Genomic DNA, 24,288 nt, shown 5'->3' on the forward strand with positions numbered 1-24,288 from the left:
CCACCGATTACAGAATAATGGCACTTATGATATCTGTTCAGTGCAACCAATAGTTACTTTTGATATATTTCTGACCCGTGCCACCAGGGTTAATCATGGATTTATTTTTGACCTATACCACAGGGGTTAAGTGTGGTTGTAACCTGTTACAGAAGACTATTAAAATTTAAAATATTTGTGAAATATGTTTGTTCTGTTATTTGAAAGTAGAAATTTTAAAGTATTTGATTCTAAATAAGATTACCTAATAATTTATTTTGATATTTATATTAATGACATTTTGGTCTAAATGTTTTAAGTATGCTTAATCCGACTGAAGGGATGTTAGTTACTTGTTGAGTAGTTGGACTCACTTCTTCCTTCAAATTTTTTTTCAGGTTATGATTTGGTCAACTACGCAGAAATTTCGGAGAGTGATGTTTAATCTAGCAGTATTTAAATTGTTTAGGATTTATTTAAATATTATGAACATTGAACTGTCTTAATTAGTATTCAGACTTCTATCTTGACATAATAGCCTTATGGTTTTGTAAACTTAATTTTGAATATTGTCGAATTATGATCTTTTGAATTTTCTATCAATAGATTTGGTTTTATGAATCACTATATTCTTCAAGTATTTTAGTTTTTTTTAGATAGTGTTATAAGGTATATGTATTAAAACCTTCCATGTTTGTAAGATTACATCTTACAAGTATGTGGCGTCTATCGTGCCTCGAGTTAGAGGCATGACAATTTTTCAAAATTTGAGTCTTGTAAAATAATTTTTTATATTTTAAAATATTTTTTCATAACTTATTTAGACAAAAACTTGTTAAAAATTATTACTCATTTTTCAATAACATATTCAAAAACTAACAATTTGACAAATTTCTATTCATTGATCAAAATTAAGTATAAATATTTACAAATCACATAAAATTAAATAATCAAATAATATATTTACAAAATAAATAAAAAAATTCATAATTTCAAGATATTGTTTAATAAGCCATACTATTTTCTATTAGAAAGATTTTTTTTGGTCCCAAATTATTAAATTAATCAAAAAATATTTACACATAAAATATTTAAAAACTTTATTTATGTTGAAAATTATTTACAATTGAACAAATAAAATATAGATGAGTTGCTTTAAAAAAAATAAAAAATGCAAACAAAGATTAGGAAGAGAAGTTTCTCTGCAAGTCTTAAAAGTAATATTTGAATTTTTGAAAAGGAAGAGTATAGTTTAAGTTTTAATTTTTTTAATAAAATTTTAAATTATAATTTTTTTAATTTTTTAGTATATAAATTATTTTTTTAATAAATTTACTTTTATCAAAAAAAATTTATCTCACTTTTTATTAAATTATAAAAAAAATTATTGAATTTTTTATTGTTATTAATTATGTAAAATTCTAAATAAATAATATATTTAAAATAAATTTTTAACAATTGAATGACATCACGTGACACCACTTATATAGGTGGGTCCGCCAGTGATTGTCAGCTAGAGCCCTCCCTGTTAAGGCTGAGGCTCTAGACGCCTTTATTCCTTAGCTTTTTTTAGGTGTCTTTTGAACCTTTGATTTTATTAATCAAATAAGCAAATAAAAGGGGAGAATGAGAGCACAAAGGAAGTATGCATCTGATTCATACGCGGCACTAAAGTTGAAGGAACTTTATATTGAAATAATCATGCTACAAAATTGGATAAATTTGCAGATAAATAACTATTTAGGACCCCAACACTTTATTAAGTCTAATGTTGAATGTAGAGCCAATCCTCATTTTGATATCACTTTTAACATGGTGTCGGTTTCTTATCAATTTATTAATAGAAGTTGACATTGGAAATTGATATGTTGTTAGTTTCGTTGGCAGCTACCACCGGGTAAAATTTGCACGTGTAATTATCTACGTAATCAAGTTCTTTGTTGTTTTTTGTCTTTTTAATTTTCTCATTTTTAAATGTAGTTTGACTAGAATTAATTAGATTAGTATATCTAATTAATTCTAATTAAATATAATTAGATTAGTATATCTTGATTTATAAATCAAGATAACAGCAATCAATATCCAAGATTTTTAATTAATTCTAATTAACGAATCTGCCAAGAATTTTGCTTCCTCAATATCCAAGCCTAGACCCATGGCTAAGCTCTATAAATCAAAGGCTGAATTTTCTAAAAAATTAATGATGATTGTAACTCAGGGCCAGACTCAATATATCAAGTGACACACAATGCATTCCTAGTACAAGTAAGGTTGGTAATAACAGCAATCTACCGAGCCATTTGTAACACGTCGGATGGTGTTCGACAAGCCAAGCAGGTTCTAGTGAGGTTTCAAATGGAGCAGGCAAATCAATCATGGATCCAAATAGTTTTCTTTTGTTTTATATTCAAAACACTGCAGCATTTCTCATCGTGCTTTTCCTTATGATTCTGTTTCTAATAAATGGTCTTTTCAGCGAAGTGGTTCTTTTTGTTGAAGTTAATGCTTACATATATCAAGTGGACAAAATGACAAGTGACAATCTACTTGGATATCATGCATGTTTGTATGTGTTTTACTTAGTGTTGAAGACCACTATGTGGAGTTATGTATGTCACTATGATAATCATGTTTTATACTTATTTCTTATGTATTAACAAATGTTATATCTATTGATAATATGCGTTAATGAAGTTGTGTATATATATATTGAATATGAATGAAATTATTGTGGCCTTTTCTCTTTGTTCATCTTTGTTTAAGAGATATAAAATAGAGGTTGTGTTATAGCAGTCATTTACTCTCTTTCTCTCAAAACACAACATGGTATCAACTCTCAATTTGAGTTCTTAGGGGACCAAAACTCTAAATATCACCACAAAACCCTCCAAGCAACAACCCACCCTTAAAGCATGGCAAATACCAGTATCTTCTCTCTTTAAACATCACCATTAAGGGAGTTTGAGGTCATGAAGATGAAGGAAAATGAAACTTTGAAGTACTGCAAAGATGAGGTAATGCAAATAACAAATCGGGTGAGATTGTTGGGTGAGAATAATCTACAAAAAAATGTTGTGAAGAAGGTTTCAGAAAACGCCTTGAGTGCAAAATTCAAAGGCAAAGTCAAGAGTAACCCAACACCAAGAAAGAAACCTAGTGAGTCAAAGGAGAAAGAAAAGAGAGGTCATCAACAAAACAAGTTTCAGCTCAAGAAGAACAAGTTTCAAATTTGTTTACACAAGCAAGGAACAATAGCATAGACTACTTTTGAAGTTGAGTATATCATAGATGTTATAGCTGCAAACCAAGCTACATGGATGAGGAAAGTACTCCTCCATTTTGGAATGCCTCAAACAGAACCAACTGAGTTGTTTGTGGATAATAAATTGACAATTGTTACTGTCAAAAATCCAGTCTTCAATGGAAGAACAAAAACACATCAGTGTCAAATATCATCTATTGAGTGATGTTGAAAAATGTGATGAAGTGCTTATTCATCACTTCAGTTTTGAAGAATAGTTCACTGACATGTTGACCAAATCACTGAGGTAGCCAAAGTTCAGCTATTATAGAGATTAACTAAAGGTTCTCCAAGCAATCATTAAGGGAGAATGTTGAAGTTAATGCTTGCATGTATCAAGTGGACAAAATGACAAGTGACAATCGATTTAGATATCATGCATGTTTATATATGTTTTGCTTGGTGATGAAAACCACTACGTGGAGCTATGCATGTCACTATGATAATCATGTTTTACACTTGTTTCTCATGTATTAAGAAGTGTTATATCTATTGATAATATGTGTTAATGAAGCTGTGTATATATATATTGACTATGAATGAAACTAGTGTGGTCTTCTCTCTTTGCTCATCTTTGTTTAAGAGATATAAAATCGAGATTGTGTTATAGGGGACATTTACTCTCTTTCTCTCAAAACACAACATATCGTTGCTGCAAAGTTTACTTATTTCATTTGGCTTACTTTGGTGCTTGCTATTGCATCTGGGTGTTGGTTATTTGGGGCTTATCTATATTGGTTGATGAAAATAAGGAAGGTTAATAGGAGTTCAGGAGAACTCAACGTCTTAGGGTTATCTTGAAAGGGACGGAAACATACACATCCTTTAGCATTGGCCTTTGCATAGATAGACGTTTTCAGCATAAAATGTTGAGATGAATTTGACAATTATGATCGAATTTTTTGTGGTTTATTCAAGAATGTTCATCTTCATATCTCCTGCCATTCATGGCATCCTTTTGCTAATTATTTCCGTTTTCATCAAGAAATAAAAACGTTAACTTCAAATGCTTGTTCATAATTGGGTTCATGTCTTGCTTAGGGCTTCTTTTTTTTCTGTTGAATGGTCAGATCTACTCTAAATCAACAAGTTCCAAAGGTTTTTTAAGATATTTTTTAAACACAAACACAGGATCATCGGTTGATTGCATAAGTTGACATTAAAAACGCATCACTTACCGCTATAACCATATAATTATTTTATAATAACTTTATAATCATGTAAAATTTATCAAATATTAATATAAAGTTTATATCTAAGGAATAGATTTTTACATGATTTTTCCTTATAATTAAAATATTTAATATTATAAAAAAATTCCCATTAACTACCCACTAAGCCTAAAGCCTACTCAAATGCAAAAACACAAGCACGTTTATGATAAAAATTTACACTTTTCTACTTCTTCCTTTGTTCAATTGATCCCTTGAAGATGAGAGACACTAAGAGGGAAGAATGTAAGAAGAAAAAAATTTATCTTAATCCTTATCAATTGATTTTTCTACCATACTTTTATTGTTAAGTAAATTTGGATAAGTTGAGTTCCGATGATTGAATGGGATATAGCCACAAGTGCTATCCAGCTTTCAATAGATATTTTGAAACCAGAATAAAGTAGAGACAGCGAGATCCTTTCAGCGAAGAGTACTTTGTCTCCACGACTACTTTTGTTATGCCTTTTCTGTTTAGTCACCTTTCCTGATTGACTTTAATTGACCGACACAACAATGTCCTGTGCACCCTCTCTTTACTCTTTTAATCAATTACCGTCAGTGGCCTTACGATTGCCTGTCAATTTATCGTTATCCTAAGCCCTCTCTTCTTACTATGTTTACTGGATGGAGGGGACCTGCTCAACTTTTTTTTTGATTATGTGAAACCAAGCCGAATGTCTTCAATGCTTTCTTAGTTTTATGTGCTTAATATCTTCTTCTATTTTCAGCAAGTCATTGTAATTTGGCTCCCCTGATATGGATGAAAGTTTGAAGAGAGCTGCACAAGAAGGAAATATTGTTGAATTATATGCATCAATCCAAAGAGATGGAAATATTTTGAGGCACATCGATGAGATTGAGTTCGTTGACACTCCATTACACATAGCTGCAGCTCAAGGGTGCATTGATTTTGCAATGGAGATAATGATCTTAAAGCCCTCATTCGCTAGGAAGCTAAACCACGAAGGGTTTAGTCCCATTCACCTTGCGGTGGAAAAGGGGCATAAAGAACTGGCGCTACATCTCATGCAAAATGACAAAAACCTTGTTCGTGTCAAAGGGAAGCGGGGTGAGACTCCTTTGCACTATGCAATACCAAGAGAACAAAATTTTGATCTCTTGGCCAGATTTCTTGAGGCTTGTCCTGAATGCGTCCGGGATATGACAACCACAAACCAGACTGCTTTGCATATTGCAACGAGACACAATAGATTAGAGGCTCTTGAACTCCTATGTCGGATGCTTAGGAAGAGTGACTATTGTGAGGATGTGGTGAACCAGAAAGACAGGAATGGCGACACTGCCTTGCACATAGCTGCGCGCAATAATCAGTCCAAGGTCCGATCTCTTCCCCTCTTAATTAGTTTTACTTTTATCAAAAAAGAATGGATTAATTCTTTAATTTGGGATTGTATTTCATGGTCAATTGATTGTGGCTTTTGTTTGTGTCTCAAACTCTCTATCAAACAGATGCTCAAACTGCTATTAAAATGCAAGGCTGATAAGCATGCGATCAATCAAGCTGGTTCAACAGCACTGGCTGTTGCAAACGAACTTAATAACATAGAGAGCAGCAATATTTTGCATGGTTGGGGAAGTGCAAGAGTTTTGAACTTTAAATATAAAATTCAGAAACAAATTGTCAAGTATGTGACAAAGGCATCAGAAGTAATTTTTCAAGGTATGGACAGTGTCTCAAGTGAGGATCGCAACGCCTTACTAGTAATTTTAGGATTGCTTCTAACAGCTACCTACCAAGCCAGTATTAGCCCGCCTGGTAGTGTTTGGCAAGGTGATGGCTCCTCAAACTCCAATTCCACTGTAGGACATCATGAAAAATTACCAGGCAAATCGGTCATGGATCAAGTTGATTTCCTTACTTTTTATATTCCAGCCTATACTGTCTTCATAGTAGCGTTTTTCCTAACATTGGGCCTCCTTAAACCTTTCCCCCATGGTTTCAGGACTTCTCTTCAAGTACTACTCGCATTTCTTGCTATATCTTTTGACGAATCAATAAATTTCATAGCGCCAACTAATTTAGCATATCTAGTTATGTGTTTGTTTTCAACGTTGGTTTTTGTTTTAATGATGGTCATGTGTGTTGCTTACCGGGTATCAAAAATTAGCGTTTTATTTCTAGGGTGTTGGTTAGTGCCTGGTCTGTATGGTCCATTTCAGATAGGATCCTATTTAATTATAGGGTGCTGGTTGTTCCTTAGTCTATATGATCTATTCTGGTTAGGATCCACTTTGATTGTAGGATGCGGTTTAATACTACAACGGTTTCATTACATCTGGATGGTTGTTGCTATAGTTCTAGTACCCTTGGTATTACTTGCTTTGTTTCTATTGTGGATTGAAGTAGTGCGATGAAAACGTGGGTTGACATGCTACCCCTCACAATATATGAACGTTAAAGCTGAATGAAGCTTTAAAGATGGCCGCCACTGCATCTACTACATATTTTTTATTTCCAGTCTTATATATCTATTTGTTGTATCATCAATAAATTCAGTTCCTCTTACATAAACTCTTCTCCACATTTTGCTTTATCATTTCATCTACTTTCTTTTGCTCATAATTTTTGCTGATGTATTATTATGAAATTAATACTCCTCCTATCTCAAATTGAAAATTCACATTTGACTGGCACAAAAATATTGACCATAAATTATTTTAAGTATATTATTGATAAACTATATAATTTTTAATTTCAAAAAATAAACATAAATATATATAATAAAAAATAATATGAAACAAAAAAAAGAGCTATAACTTATAGATGCTCAAGATTCAATTTCTTTCACAAAATCACACTATTGCTTAATTACGGAAAAAAAAAAGATCAAATATCCAGACATTTTTAAGTTTTAATCAAAATTACTTTTCAAAAAAAAAATTTAATCAAAATTTAATGAAAGTTTATTAATTTGAGAAATTGATATTCCGTCTCAAAAAAATATTTATTATTGAACATATAAGTCCAATCATTAGGCCTTACCACCCATGTCAAGCTTATTCTGTTTTTTTTTGCTCTTTCCCTGTTGTATATAATTGAGTGATTAAACAAGTTTTCAATAAGTTAAGGTCCATCCATTAAAAAAGTTGAGGTCCATGACATCCAAATGAAAATTTAAAACTATTGCATCTAGAACAGGATTAAATTAAATATTAAGTATTTGAAAAATTCAGAGAAAGATTATTCACATTTTGTTATCTTATTGGTTCGAAATAATTGGATGAGAGAAGATTTTATAATAATTCTCCCTAAATAGAAAATCCAAAAAATGAAATCAAAATCATGAAAAATTATTAGATAAATCATTCTTTATCACTGTTAGTTATAAATTGGACAAATTAAAATATAACACTTAAAAGTGATCCCTTGAAGATGAGAGATGCTAGGAGGGAAGAATGTAAGAAGAAGAATGTTAGAAACCTAATGGGTCAAACACATCAAGTGACATGATTGAAATTAAATAAGGATAATTAATTAAGTTGGACTTATTAGAAAAAAATCAAAATAAAGTGAATGTTGAGTTTTAGGTTGACTAGAATTCTAGATCTTATTTGATTAGGATTTTTTGTTTGTATACAATATTAAGTAGTTGTATGGTTTTAAACTTCTTATTCCACATCGAATCTTAATCACATTATACTTTGGACTTTTATACTATAAAAGTGGATTTTTAGGCTTTAGAATTGCAAGTAGTGCTTTGAGAGCTCAAGAGAGGGAACATCTTGTAACTCTATCTTTTGCTCTAGGTGGAGCTAGAGTGGTTTGAGTGAATGTTCTTGGGAGGTTATTGAGGAAGAGTGTGCAAGGGATCTTGGGTTGTTTTGGGAAACCATAAAGGTCAATTTATTGTACTTTAAATTCTCAATAATAGAAGAACAGTTTCACTCTGTGGACGTAGGCAAGAGGCCGAACCACGTAAATTTTTGTATTTTTCTGTTTGCTTATTTTCTCTGAATTTTATCTTTGTTGATTCTTGGACAATTTCCACAATAAACTGGTATCAGAGCTTCGGGTTCGGTAAATTCAAGATTCAACAAGGATGTCAAAAGTTACTAGTTCTATGAATTTTTCAATTGAGAAGTTTGATGGGAAGACTAGTTTCACGCAGTGGCAGAGAAGGATGAAAGATCTCCTTGTGCAGCAAGGTTTAATGCGCCCCTTGCTAGAAAAGGAGGAAGGGCAACCAGATGACATGAAAGATGTTGAATAGGGAGAGTTGGAGCAAAGGTGTGTGAGCACTATTTGGCTTTGCATTGGAGATAATGTGTTTAATCATGTTATTGATGAGGATTCTGCTATAAGATTATAGGCAAAGTTAGAGAAAATTTACTTGACGAAAAGTCTTTCTAACAAGTTGCAGCTTAGGCGAAAGTTGTATCGCTTAAAGATGGAGGAGAATGGAGACCTCATGAAGCATATGAATGAATTCGATGGAATCATTGATCAGTTGAAGAAGGTTGATGTCAAGGTGGAGGAAGAGGAAAATGCACTATTGTTCTTGGCTTCGTTTCCAGATTCCTATGAGGTATTTGTGGAATCTCTTATATGTGGGATGGATACAATAATGTTAGAACAAGCACAAGCAACGTTAATGTCTCGTGAAGCCCGAAAGAAAAGTAAACAAGGGGATAGAGATCTAAATGGCTTGGCATTAGTAATTGAGGCTAATAGAAGGAAGTCAACTGGTAAGGGATCTAAGGGTGGCAAGTCTAGATCCAACAATGTTCAATGCTTTAAATGCAAAGGGTATGGGCATATTAAAAGGGATTGTCCTACAAAAGGGGATGAAAGTAACGAGAACAAAGGTGAGTGTGCTTTTGTTGTTGAAGGTGATGATTGTGATGTCCTTACAATTTAAAAAAATATGGATGAAAATTCTGATTGGTATTTAGATTCTGCTTCTGCTACTCACATATGTTATCAAAAGGATTGTTTTGATTTACTTCAAGAAGGGGTGGCTGAGAATTTGACTTTGGGTAATAAGTCAATAGTGAAGGTCATGGGTCTTAGAATGGTGAAAATCAAAATGTTTGATAGGGTTGTGCGCTCTTTGGGTGGTGTGTCCTATGTCCCAAAGATGTGTAAGAATCTAATATCATTGAGCCTGTTAAACTCCAAAGGGTATGGATATTCTACTTGTGATGGAGTAGTAAAAGTCACACAAGGCGACATGGTCCTGATGAGGGGGAATTTGCATAATGGCTTGTATCATCTAGAATGTAAGGCCTCAAAAGGATGGGAACAGTGCACAGGGGATGGTAGCTACCAAAGTGAGATTTCAGTTGCCGAGGAGGTGATGAAAGGTTCCCATGGTGTAGACGATGGTGAAAGGACAAAAAATCTTACCAGTAGTGAATTGGAAGGGTCGTCGAGGTCCATTTTCGAAGTCAATTAGTGCCATTGACTTGACGGCTACACAGGTGCATTGGCCGTTTTGTGGAATCAAGTGTTGGACCATGCTTGATTCGGTATGTGTAGTCGTAGTAATTATAAAGGCCAATGATTTAGAAAGTCTTATACTTGGAGAATTGTTCAAGGTGTTGGAAAGTAGGTAGAGTTAGGAAGTTGCAATTAGGTGCGACTAGTGGAAGAGGTTTAAGGAGTTTGAATTCAAGTCAAAGGTAGAGATTTGTTGAGTTTTAGGTTGACTATAATTCTAGATCTTATTTGATTAGGATTTTTTATTTGTATACAATATTAAGTAGTTGTATGGTTTTAAACTTCTTATTCCACATCGAATCCTAATCACATTCTACTTTGGACTTTTATACTATAAAAATGGATTTTTAGGCTTTAGAATTGCAAGTAGTGCTTTGAGAGCTCAAGAGAGGAAACATTTTGTAACTCTATCTTTTGCTCTAGGTGGAGCTAGAGTGGTTTGAGTGAATGTTCTTGGGAGGTTATTGAGGAAGAGTGTGCAAGGGATCTTGGGTTGTTTTGGGAAACTATAAAGGTCAATTTATTGTACTTTAAATTTTCAATAATAGAAGAACAGTTTCACTCCGTGGACGTAGGCAAGAGGCCGAACTACGTAAATTTTTGTGTTTTTCTATTTGCTTATTTTCTTTGGATTTTATCTTTGTTGATTCTTGGGCAATTTTCACAACAGTAAAAAATTAATTAAATTCACAGAGATTTAATTAAATTAAAATACATATGCTATATATAAAGTTATAACTTAGTCTAGCTATATAAATATGTTATGTTAGTAAATTAAAACTCAAAACCTCCAATCACTTATCAGTCGTTTCATAAAATAAGAAAAGAAAAATAGTTTTCCTTATCTGACAAAAAAAAGATTCGGTAAGAATTTTGGTCTTTTTGTTTTAGAAACAAAATTTGCTAGTACAAGTAAAAAATCATACTTTTGAGAAGGTCTTATTTGGTCATTGTATGGATTACTGTTAGAGACCAAACACTTGAGTGACTGAAGTTTTGACAAATCTTAAAGGTAAAGAAGAAAAGATTTTGATTTACTTAGACTCTTGATTACAATATTTAGAGTAAGATATATAACTCTTACTTATGAATATTCATAATTAAATTAAAAATTACATTAAAAACACAAATATTGATCTTATAGAATTTGATCGTTTCTCTGATTAAATACTAGTTTATTATTCCGTTACATTATATTTTTAATTTCTTGATTATTTTCATATTTGAGTATGAGATCGAATCTCAGTATTAATATCATTTTTTATTTTCAGCACGTCATTGTAATTTGGCTCTCCTTGATATGGATGAAAGTTTGAAGAGAGCTGCACGAGAAGGAAATACTGTTGAATTATATGCATCAATCCAAAGAGATGGAAATGTTATGAGACACATCGATCAGATGGAGTTCGTTGACACTCCATTACAAATAGCTGCAGCTCAAGGGTGCATTGATTTTGCAATGGAGACAATGATCTTAAAGCCGTCTTTCGCTAGGAAGCTAAACCAGGAAGGCTTTAGTCCCATTCACCTTGCAGTGGAAAATGGGCATAAAGAGCTGGCGCTACATCTCATGCAAAATGACAAAAATCTTGTTCGTCTCAAAGGGAAGCGGGGTGAGACTGTAATGGACTGACTAAACAAGTTTTCAATAAGTTAAGGTCCATCCATCAAAAAAATTAAAAAAGTTGAGGTCCAGGACATCCAAATGAAAATTTCATATTATTACATCTAGCACCGAATTAAATTAAATATGAAGTATTTGAAAGATTTGGTGATAGATTATTCACACTTTGTTATCTTATTGGTTCAAAATAATTGGATGAGAGAAAATTTTATAATAATTCTCCCTAAATAGAAAATCCCAATAAATGAAATCAGAATCATGAAAAATTATTAGATAAATCATTCTTTATCACTGTTAGTTATAAATTAGACAAATTAAAATGTAACACATAAAAGTGATCCATTGAAGAAGAAGAAAATTTATCCTAATCCTTATCAGTTGATTTTTGTACCATACTTTTATTGTTAACAATTATATATTACAATAGTATTAAGTAATTTTTAACAAGTTGAGGTCCAGGGCATTCAACGGGACGCGTTGAATATTATATAGCCCCAAGTGCTATCCAGCATTCCTCCATATTTTCCCTCATTCATGCCGGCAGCTCCTGTTGTTTTTGTTTTTACGAGCTCTCTCTGCAACCAGGAAATGGTTGTCTGTTCTGGTTGTCTTCAAGTTTCAGCTTCTGGTTTGGCTGTTTTGCTGTGACTATCTTCTTATCGGATGTTACTTATGTTTTCTCAATTTATAGCTCCGCCATTGTATGTGGATATTATTGTCAGCATCTTGGTGATTGTTAGTGTTTATCCAGCATCTGTGATTGTTGTTCTCTAAGTTGTTCTACCAGCTTGTTGTCATGTTGATTTTTGCTGGTACTATTATCTTGTGCATGCTTCTGTCATTTGAGTATCTGTACTGTTTTTTGGATCAGGTTATTGCTGATTCCTCACCGCTTCATTCAGCTTGTTAATAAAATCCGCATCATTTTTGGCTGAGAAAAAAAGAAAAAATTAGAGACAGCCAGAGTTGTGATCTTAGTGTATAGTATTTTGTTTCCACCAAAACTAATTTCGTTGCTGCCTCTTCTGGTTTTTCAACTTTCCTGATTGACGGTAATTGACTGACTCAATAGCATCGAGCTTTTACCTGTAAGTACGTTGAGGTTCTCTTTACTCTTTTAATCAATTACCTATAAATTTATCATTATTCTAAGCCTTCTCATCTCACTATGTTAACTGGATGGAGGGGAGCTCCTCAACTATTTCTTTTTCAAGTGAAACCATTCAGGATTTCCTCCATGCTCTCTTAAGTACTCTTTTAATTGCTATATAACGTAGCCTAATCCTTTTTCTATTTTCTGCATGTCATTGTCAGTTGGCTCCCCTGATATGGATGAAAGCTTGAGGAGGGCTGCTCAAGAAGGAGATATTGTTGAAATATATGCATCCATCCAAAGAGATGGAGATGTTTTGAGGCACATTGATGAGATGGAGTTCGTTGACACTCCATTACAGATAGCCGCAGCTCAAGGGTGGATTGATTTTGCAATGGAGATTCGCTAGGAAGCTAAACCCAGAAGATTTTACACCCATTCACCTTGCAGAGGAAAATGGGCATGAAGAGCTGGCGCTACATCTCATGGAAAATGGCGGTACATCCAATTCACCTTTGCACTATGCAATAACTAGAGAACAAAATCTTGGTCTCTTGGCTAGATTTTTAGAAGCTTGTCCTGAATGTTTCCGAGATATGACAACCACAAAGTAGACTGCTTTGCACATTGCAACGAGAAACAATAGATTAGAAGCTCTTCAACTTCTACGTCGGATCCTTAGGAAAAGTGACTACTGTCACGATGTGATGAACCAAAAAGACAGGAATGGTGACACGGCCTTACACATAGCTGCGCACAATAATCAACCCCAGGTCCGATCTCATCCCTCAAACTAATTTTACTTTTAGTAAAAAGGGAATGGATTCTTTATTTTGGAATTGTATTGATGGTCAATGGATTATGGCATTTATTTATGTCTCGATAAAACAGACGCTCAAACTACTACTAAAATGCTAGGCTGATAAGTTTGCGACCAATCAGGCTGGTTCAACGGCATTGACTGTTGCACACGAACGTAATAAAACAGAGATTGCGGTTGATCGATTGTCATCTCCCTTCCGAGTCTGTTTGTGGGCAACTCTTCAAAAGGGAATGCTTGCTTGATGCCGTTGGCTGCTCACATTGTTGGAGTGGGGCCGCTGCTTTTGTGTTCAAGAAGGTGTGCACGTCTGGCCTGAAACAATTCAGGATGTCTAGGGTCCTTTTGCTGTCTCTCTTTCCTTCGGTTGTTTCTACGCTGGCTGCCATGGTCTTGCTGTCTTAAACGTCCGAATGCTTTACTCTTTTGGGTGATCTTGTCCCTTAGGTCCTTACTTCTTTGCTACCAGTTTCGGCTTACGGTTGGCTTGAGTTCTTGTACAAGCTGTTGTTCTTGTTTTGATGCTGCCATTCTTCTTGTGCAGTTGAACTATGTATTTTCTTGTTTTCCCTTTGCCAAGCCGATTTTCATGCCAAGGGAGTCTCAGGCAATCGCAGCTCGAGACTTTCTTTGACACATCGATAGTATGACAAAAACGTTGAATGAAGCTCTAAGAATGGCTGCCACTGCGTCTAGATATTTCCTATTTCCGATTTTGTATCTTTATTTGCTGTACGGCAATGTACCACCCAAAATTTCAATTTCTCCCAATGCAAAATCATCACTACTTTTCCCTTTATCTTTTATTCTACGACTTTATTTCACTTATAATTTGTGTTGTAATATTCCTTTGTTTCAAAATGAAACTTTACCTTTGACTTATCACAGAAATTAAAAACTAATTATTATAATTTTATCATTTACTGTAAATTATTTTATAAATAGTTATTTTCTGTGTTCTGAACTTATAACACATTAACCCTATTGACAACCATTGGGCTAACAGCATTTCACCTCCCAGGTGGTTCTATTGCTCGTGCCACTTTCACTTTTGTGTTCGAGCTACATGCTCTCCATAAGCATCTTATCCCCGACTCCTCTTTGGTCCAAATGGAATACATTTCAATCAATAGTCTTTATCATGTTGCTGGTATTGCAGTTTCCTTTGTGGGGCTTAAGTCGAAGAAATTGATGTGTTGTTAGTGTCAGTGGCAGCTACCACGCGGTAAAAATTGTACATGTGTAATTGTTCATGTAACCAAATTATGGTTACTGATCCCTTGTCTTTTTCCTTTTTCCTCCTTCTTCTCCCCTCTTTCATGGCTAGTTAGCTATGTAGCGCCGCTCCAGCACTCGAGGGCGGCCGGTCGAGTTCGTCCAGGCTCTAAACTAGCCTCTCCTTGCCCCCAGTCCTGGATTGGCAGTGACGGTGGCTCTCCAGAAATCTATCAATAAATAATAATATCCAAGTACTATGAAACAGACACACTACTGTCTGATAGGAGCTGACAAGTTTAATATATATGCCTCACCATGTGGAATATCTAAATATAATTTTTCCTCTTGCTTTTTTGTTTTCTCTTTTCTGTGTGTTTTGTCTTTAGTTGCATGGATAAAACCAAAATCAATGCTCAAGCATTGGAATTAAAATAAAAGAATCTGACGAAATTTATCTTAATCCTGATCAATTGATTTTTCTACCATAGTTTTATTGTTGGCTTACAGTTTTTTTTCTCAGCCATCATTTTATTGATGTGTTCAACGATGAACATCTGAGATACGTAGACAGAGCAATAATAATACAAACAGTAAGCCCTAGCACCCCACGTCACGCCTAAATTTATGTTTATTCCAATCACCTTTACGCAACAGGCAACACAAGACTTCCTATCACCAAACCAAATTATAGTAGGAAAATCAGTCACATAAAACAATCCCTTAGCCTCATCAAAGCAGAAAGACAATATGACTACATCCAGTATAGAATTGCTTCTGTAATTTGTGTCAAACACTCGTCCGCCTATCAGAATACTCCCTTCCTAAACAGCAAGCACTTGTATTCGTAAGATAGTTCGTTCAGTGTTAACTTCTTAAAAGATATTAAATAGAAAAAATACAACGAAATAGAATTTTAACTTAAATCTATTTGTTGGAATGACTTCTAATGTTTCTGTGATATTTAAGAATCCAATGAATCGCAATCATTGAATCTAATTCAACAATTAATTAACGACCTCTTTCCCAACACCATGATGAGCGATGAAAAATTTTAAGAGCCATCTCTCCCTTTCTTGACTTCACATTGATGTTTCGTTCTTATGAGCCAATCATAAGTTTTGAATATTACATAGCCACAAGTGCCATCCTCCCTTAAATATATTTTAAACCGGATTAAGTAGAGAGAGAGAGAGTTGTCATCATAGTGGTCCAAAGAAGTCTGTTTTCTTTATATAAAAAAAATCTATCCCGGATTTTACCCTTTTTTACTATAATTGACTGACTAAAGATGATTTTAATAACTTGACGTCCATTCTTTAGGAAAAAAATAAGATGCGGATGGTTGCAGCCCTTAAACTTTTAAAATATTTTTTATATTATATATTTAAAACATTAATAATAATACAAACATTAAGCCCTAACACCCCACGTCACGCCTAAATTTATGTTCATTCCAATTACCTTTACGCAACAGGCAACACAAGGCTTCCAATCACCAAACCAAATTATAATAGGAAAATCAGTCATAGCACAAAATAGCCCTTTTGCCTCATCAAACCAGAAAGACAATATGACTACATCCAGTATAGAATTCTTCTCTAGTTCATGTCGAACACTCTTCTGTCTATCAGAATACTCAATAAACACTCATTTTTGTAAGAGAATTTTTGTTTAATATTAATTTTTCAAAAGATATTAAATAGAAAAAACATAACAAATAAAATCTTAAAATAAATCAATTTATTGGAACGACTTCTAATATTTCCGTGATGTTTAAAGATCCAATGAATCGCATTCAATAATTAATTAACGACTTCTTTCCCAACCATGATGAGTGACGACAAATTTTAAGAGGAATCTCTCCCTTTCTTGACTGGACATTGATTTTTTGTTCTGATGACCCATCCATAAGTTTTGAAAATTAGTCACATAGCCACAAGTGCTATCCTCCCTTTAATATATTTTAAACCAAATTCAAGTAGTGAGAGAGAGAGTTGTCATCATAGTGGTCCAAAGAAGTCTGTTTTTTTATAAAAAATAATCTATCCCGGATTTCGCCTTTTATTGCTACAATTGACTGACTAAACATGATTTTAATAAGTTGACGTCCATTCATTAGAAAAAAAAAAAAAGGGGCGGATGGTTGCAGCCCCAAAAGTTTTAAAATATTTTATATATTACATAATTAAAACATTAATTTATATCATTATTATGAGAACACGATAAGAAAAATATTAGGACACTTTTTGAATTGTGCTAAAGATTAGTAAAAATAAAAAAAGTCAAGAAATTACCACTTAATTAATAGATTAATTTATCTTGTTTTTATTCGTCCGGTTTCTACAATAAGTATAGAGAAAGTCTTTTTAGTAATGAAAATTGTGAAAATAAGACTTTGAAATAAAATAAATGATGAGTTTCTTTTAGATAATTTAATTATTTGTATTGAAAAAGACATTGTTAACCTTTTTAATATAGAATCAATAATTGATAAATTTAAATCCAAAAAACATCGTTGGGTACAACTGTTTTAAAAAACTATTATAAGTCTTTCTTTATTATTCCTTTTTATTTACATGCTACATAAAATTATTAGATATTATGAATCTTTTGATTGTTAGTTAAATTTAACATATTAATTTTAAAAAATTTTAATCTTTGTTTCTCTTTGTTTCAATCCCTCAATAAAAGTTAACTAACTCCGTCCTTGGCAGCATCCAAATAAAAATTTTAATATTATTATAGGTTCAAGGATGCCTAGTTGTACATAATTTTAAAACTCCATTAAATTAAACATAAGTCATTGAAAGATTCAAAAAAGAGAGATTATTTGCATTTTATTGTACTATTGGTTCCAAGTAGTTGGATATAACAATTGTCATGCATATTTATGAAAAGTATAAACTTATATAAAAGTTGACACAGCAACTTATAAGTACATGTTATATTATGATATATAAGATTATGATCGACATGGTAAGAAACCTGTATCTAATAAATTGAGGTCACGTGCTAAAGTATTTTAGCCAATTTTTGACCCTCAAACATCCTCTTAACAACACTATCTAGTTAAAATTTGACTTTCATGACAAACGTCGTCGTGTTATAGTAACAAGTCATGATGTGCTAATCTTCAGTACTAATTCTGCATTGATATGAGGTCATTAAAGACAGACGTTCCATTAACAATGAAGAGGAACAACCGAAGAGAAAATCTTCGTAGCAAATCTTCCAAGAAAGATACGAAAGTAGAGACCCAAAAGTAGGACTTCTTGGTGACCTTCAGGAAAGTTTGAGGCTTTTGAATATTATATGGCCACAAGTGCTAACCGGCCTTCAATATATATATATGTTTATCCCCTTGAATATATATTTTCAATAGTTTAAAATATATAACAAGACACATTTATTCGCTTGAACTCCGAACATGTTTCATGTTAGTTTCCTCCAAATTTCCTCTCAGTTTGACGAAAACAGTAATTCATTTTATTCAATTTCTATGTCGGCCGTAATATTGAATTTTTTCTTTTTCTTTTTTAGAAAAAAATTTCTTTTTCGTGGACATTGATTGCCAGGTCCTGTTGATCTTCGGTTAAAGAAAGGTTTTTTTATTTGATTTTGGTTCTTGATTTGGATTCTCCATTGTATGTTTTTTTTTTGTTTGTGGCTTTTTTTTGTGAAATAGTAGTTTTTGACTAAAGATAGTCAAGTCTTTAGAAAAATAGTAGGGAGCTTTTTTTTCCATTAGCTCAAGTCGAAGATGTCACTAGAAATTTGTGAAGCAGATGTCACTAGAAATATTTAACAAATAACTAAAGACTTTGGATAACATAGTGGCTTAGCGCTAATAAAATCAACTTTCAAAAGAAAAAAAAAACAAGAAAAAGAGCTTTTGCTTTTGCATTAGTTAAAAAGCACTTTCCCGATATTTCTTAAAAGAGTTATCAACAATTGACTCAATATTAAATATATGTATTTATATTTAAAAAGTTGAGTTAGAATTCACAATTTTTTAAATTAAATAAAGATTATTTGATAAAAGAAATGCAAAATAAATTTTTTATGACATGATAACGCTAATCTCAATTTTTTTTGTGTTATGTTAACGCCTAAATATATTTTAATAAACAATTATTATGAAAAGTTGAGGATATTTTAAAGAAAGAATTGTATCTTTGCTTACTCAAATAATGTTTTACATTATGCTTGCTCGTTATTTGACTCTAACAATAACTAGACTCAATTAAAATCACTTCTTACTCTATCTTTTCTCATTTTAGAGTTATGTCTTTCAATTTTTTTTTAATCTAATTAGAAGCTTCCTCTAATCATTTAATTTATCAACGTATGGAGGAAGAAAAGTGTTTTGGATTTGTTGAAGAGAGAGTTGTCATCTTTAGTGGTCTAAATTATTGAAGATTTTATAATAAATAGAACTGTTTTTTCCACAAAAACTCCTTTATTCTGCCTTTTCTGCCTTTTAATCTTTCCTGGTTCATTAAAATTAATATACTAAACAGCACCGAGGCTTTTCCTTGTAAGTTCGTCAAGGTACTCCTGTGCAGGGCACCCTCTCTTTACTCGTTCAATTAATTGCTGCGAGTGGCCTTAAGTACTAGATATTTTCTCTGTTTTAACTACACTCTAATTAGCCTAAGCCCTTACAATTACCTATCATTTAATTCCGGATTTGTAGCCTAATCCTTTTTCTGTTTTCTGCTTGTCATTGTATTTTCGCCCTCTTGATATGGATGAAACTTTGAGGAGGGCTGCTCAAGAAGGAGATATTGTTGAATTATATGCATCCATCCAAAGAGATGGAGATGTTTTGAGGCACATTGATGAGATGCAGTTCGTTGACACTCCATGACACATAGCTGCAGCGCAAGGGAGCATTGATTTTGCAATGGAGATAATGATGTTAATGCCATCATTCGCTAGGAAGCTGAACCAAGAAGGCTTTAGTCCCATTCACCTTGCGGTGGAAAAGGGGCACAAAGAGCTGGCCCTACGTCTCATACAAAATGATAAAAATCTTGTCCGTGTAAAAGGGAGAAAGGGTGAGACTCCTTTACACTATGTAATAACTACAGAACAAAACCTTGACCTCTTGGACGGATTTCTGGAGGCTTGTCCTGAATGCATCCGAGATATGACAACCGCAAACCAGACTGCTTTGCACATTGCAACGGAAAACAATAGATTGGGAGCTCTTTACCTCCTATGTCGGATGCTTAGGAAGATAAGTTTGACGGTGCTGATAAGTTTAAAATGCAAGGCTGATAAGTTTGTGACAAATCAAGTTGGTTTGACGGTGCTGGCTGTTGCAGACGAACTTGATAACAAAGCGAGCAAAAGTATTCTTCCTGGTTGGCTAGGTGCAAGAGCTTCAAGCTTTCAATATGTAATTCGGAAACAAATGGTCAAGCATGTGACAAAGGCATCAAAAGTAATTTTTCAAGGTATGGGCAGTATATCCAGCGAGGACCGCAACACCTTACTAGTAATTTTAGGAATGCTTCTAACAGCTACCTTCCAAGCCAGTATTAACCCGCCTCGCAGTGTTTTGCAAGATGATGGCTCCTCAAACTCCAAGTCAATTGTAAATGAAGGACATGGCAGATTGGTCATGGAAGAAGTTAAATTTCTTATTTTCTATATTCCAGCCTATACTATCTTCATAGTATCGTTTTTCCTAACGTTGGGACTCCTTAAGCCTTTTCCCCGTGGTTTCAAGACTGCGCTTCAAGTACTACTTGCATTTCTTGCTGAATCCTTCGACCAATCAATATCTTTCATAGCGCCAACTGATTTAACATATAAAGTTATCAGAATATTTTCAGTGTTGGATTTTATTTCAATGATGTTCATGTGTATTGCTTACCGAGTATCAAGAATTAGTGTTTTAATTCTAGGATGCTGGTTATTCCCTGGTGTTACTCCATTGCAAATAGGAGCCTTTCCAATTTTAGGGTGCTGGTTATTCCTCGGTCTATACGATCCATTCTGGATAGGATCCATTTTTATTTTAGGATGCATTTCAGTATTGTATGAGTTTTATTACACAGAGATTGTACTTGTTATAGTTCGAACATTCTTGTTATCAGTTGGTATGCTTCTATTCTGTTTTGAGCAGTACTGTATTTTTTAATTATATATTTTCTTTTTTTTTTTATACTTGGACCAAGCACTATGCCATTGAAAGTCTTTTGACAAATATGCAAGAGGCTTGCAGTGACGTACAAGTAATTGAGGATAATAAAATCACCTTTTTTTTTTTAAATAGTTTTATGGAAGACTCAAGCTGTGATACCCTACATCCTACATTATATATGAATGTGAATGTTAAGACTTATATAACAATCCAAATCCATCACTGCTAGTAACTTGAGCTTGAGCTTTTAAGGGCCATGTGGTTTAGTATCGAAAAGCTGTTAGACCAGTTGTTGGACTTGCATTGTTACAAATGGTATTAGAGCCTGCATTAATCCGATGTAAGCTTTCATATTGCTGTGATGAGATCTTGGTCCCGTGAATGTGATGTGTGGTCTTGATGTCTCTTGAGCCATTTAGGAACAGATCAGAATTTTTTTCTTATCGCCATGGGCCATATGTCCTGTCCTGGAAGTGGAAAGTGATTCTTCCAATGCCATCAACTAGACTAAAGACCACAACAAGGTCCATGGCGCTTGAAAACTATCTCCAATGCCATTGAAGCCTATTCTCGTAGCTGTATTGGAATTCCGTTTAAATATATCCTACGTGAAGCCAACACAGTGGCAGACGGATTGGCCAAAGTGGGTGTGACAAGGACCAATAGTTTTGGTGCTTACTTTAAGAACTTACACAGGGATGAAGCTACTGACCACCCCTTACCCTGAACTTTTCTGTTACTGGTGTGCTAAGCATTTAGCTTAAGTCGATGTAGTTCATTGCCTTAAGTCTTGATAGTTTCTCGACTTTGTGCTAATCTATTAACCAATGGAGATTATGATATATCGGATTATGATTAACGTGGTAGAAACGTCTATGGTCTAATAAGTTCTCCAAATACTTAATTTATTAGAAAATTTCACTGTTTTAACTACTGTGTAATTAGCCTAAGCCTTTACAATTACTCTAAGTTTATCATTATTCTAAGCCTTCTCATCTCAGTATGTTTACCTGATGGAGTCAACTATATATTTTAAGTGAAACCATTCTGGATTTCCTCCATCCTCTCTTAACTACTCTTTTAATTGCTATCTGCTCCATTTTAATTCTAAGAGATTTTTCAAAGCACCCATATGTGCTACAAGATATATATAAGTTAATGACACCATGACATTTTCTACACACATATATATCTGTCCATCTGTTAACTAAATAAGTTGACATTAAAAATATATCACCTATTATTATTGAATTACAATTATTTAATAATAATTTTAAAATTATATTAATTTTAATAATTTAAGTAATAGATTTTTACATAATTTTTCTCATAATTAAATATTTTAATTTTATAGAAAAATTCTCATAAAGACAAGCACATGTATGCTAAAAATTTTCACTATTTTATTTTGTAATTTGTATGGATTGATCCCTTGTAGATGAGAGACGCAGGGAGGGAAGAGTGCATAATGAGTTCAAGCAGAAGAAAATTAATCTTAATCCCTAGTAGTAAGAAATTTTTAATAAGTTGAGGTCCATGGAATTCAAAGGGACTTCTGACTATTATATTGCCACAAGTGCTATTTTTGAACAAGGATAAAGTAAAGAGAGAGAGCTGTCATCTTAGTGGTCTAAATTATTGACAATTTTATAATATGTAGTACCTTGTTCTGCCTTCTCTGTTTTTTAATCTTTACCGGTTCACAGAAAATGATTGACTAAACACCGACGAGGTTTTTCTATTAAAGTAGCCTAATCCTTTTTCTATGTTCTCCTTGCCACTGTAATTTGGCTCTCCTGATATGGATGAAAGATTGAGGAGAGCTGCTCAAGAAGGAAATATTGTTGAATTATATGCATCAATCCGAAGAGATGGAGATGTTTTGAGGGACATTGATGAGATGGAGTTTGTTGACACTCCATAGCTGCAGCTCAAGGGTGCAATGATTTTGCAAAGGGGATAATGAACTTGAAGCCGTCATTCGCTTGGAAGCTAAACCAAGAAGGCTTTACTCCCATTCACCTTGCAGTGGAAGATGGGCACAAAGAGCTGGCGCTACATCTCAGGCAAAAAGATAAAAATCTTGTCCATGTCAAAGGGAGGCTGCGTGAAACTCCTTTGCACTATGCAGTAACTGGAGAAGAAAACCTTGATCTCTTGGCCAGAAATTAAGGATCATGATTATACAGTATCTTTTTTTTTTTTTGGTTGATGCATTGTGCTTTACTACGATCATGATTGAAATTGGTCAAATTAGGTGTATTTAGGATCCCTAACATTTTTTTAAGTCTGATGTTCAATGTGGAACTGTTGTGGAAATTACAAAATTATCTCTAAAGAGTTGCCCAAGATCTTACCCAATCAATAAAATAAAGAAAGAGAAATCAAACACAATCACAAGAACACAAGAATTTACGTGGTTCGGTTTTTTTTATGACTTACATCCACGGGCACAGCAACAGAGAAAGGTTCACTAAGAGAAAAATCAAGAGATTATAAGAACAGTCTCAAACTCATAACCCTTATCCCACGTATATCCAAATCACTCTCTTTAAATGTAGGTGATAATTATTCTTTAACCCCATAGGGTCCTTTTATAGTGCTAAATACAATAATCTTATCCTAATATAATTAAGAATTGTTATTCTAGTTTAATTAGATTTAAAGACTATCTTAACAAGGTATAGTAGTTTAATTAGAATTAAACATTTCTAATTAAATTACAATTCGAGACTATCTTAACAAATCTCCACTTTAGGCTTGAATTTACCAAGCTCCACCTTACAACCCAATCTCTATTGACACCGCCAATGCCCCAAAAGGCCTCAAGCTCTACGAACACCGATCAAGTCCAAGCAACACTTGAACTTTATCCCAGAAATTGACTTAGTCAACATATTTGCCAGGTTTTCAGCTGTAGTTATTTTCTTCACTATAATCTTACCTCTAGAAACAATCTCTCAAATGAAGTTACACCTGACTTGGATGTGTTTGGTTTTCTTATGAAACATTTGATTTTTAGTCAAGTGTACGACACTTTGACTATCACAAAACACAAGTATATATGCTTGTCCAAAACCAAGATCACTAGCCAAGCCTCGAAACCATAAAGCTTTCTTCACTACCTCAGTCACAACCATATATTTAGCTTCAGTTGCAGACAAAGCAACTACTACTTTCTAACTATTTGCAAACCTTGAGAGAGTGAACACATACCCCATTCGAGATCTTCTATTATCTAGATCACCAGCAAAATCTGTATTGGAGAAGCTAACCACGTTACAACTATTGTTTGCACCTTCTTCACACATTAAGCCAACATCAATAGTACCTTTAGGTGTTTTCACAAGCTTCAGTGTTTGATCCTAGTGTATAGACTCAATCTTTTTAGAAGACTTGGTATATGTAATTGCCTCACAATAAA

At 33.5% G+C, this 24,288-nt stretch overlaps 1 protein-coding gene and 2 pseudogenes across 2 annotated transcripts; all 3 read left to right on the top strand.

The window, feature by feature from the left end:
- Positions 1–5,193: 5,193 nt before the first annotated feature.
- On the top strand, positions 5,194–6,944 carry LOC148760273 (uncharacterized). Its single transcript, XM_088802619.1, has 2 exons — positions 5,194–5,832; positions 5,965–6,944. Exons 1-2 carry the CDS (start codon positions 5,251–5,253, stop codon positions 6,868–6,870), a joined length of 1,488 nt encoding a protein of 495 aa, XP_088658745.1. The 5' UTR covers positions 5,194–5,250; the 3' UTR covers positions 6,871–6,944.
- A 4,311-nt stretch (positions 6,945–11,255) lies between these two features.
- Positions 11,256–14,198, top strand: LOC148760274 (uncharacterized; annotated as a pseudogene). The gene is made up of 3 exons (XR_016023188.1): positions 11,256–11,574; positions 13,183–13,445; positions 13,564–14,198. The product of XR_016023188.1 is annotated as an uncharacterized LOC148760274 (transcript).
- Positions 14,199–19,457: 5,259 nt separating this feature from the next.
- LOC148760275 (uncharacterized) lies at positions 19,458–23,036 on the top strand (annotated as a pseudogene).
- Positions 23,037–24,288: the final 1,252 nt, after the last annotated feature.

Source organism: Theobroma cacao, chromosome 10 (genome assembly GCF_053813885.1).
Source record: "Theobroma cacao isolate CCN51 chromosome 10, ASM5381388v1, whole genome shotgun sequence".
Taxonomy (NCBI): Eukaryota; Viridiplantae; Streptophyta; class Magnoliopsida; order Malvales; family Malvaceae; genus Theobroma; species Theobroma cacao.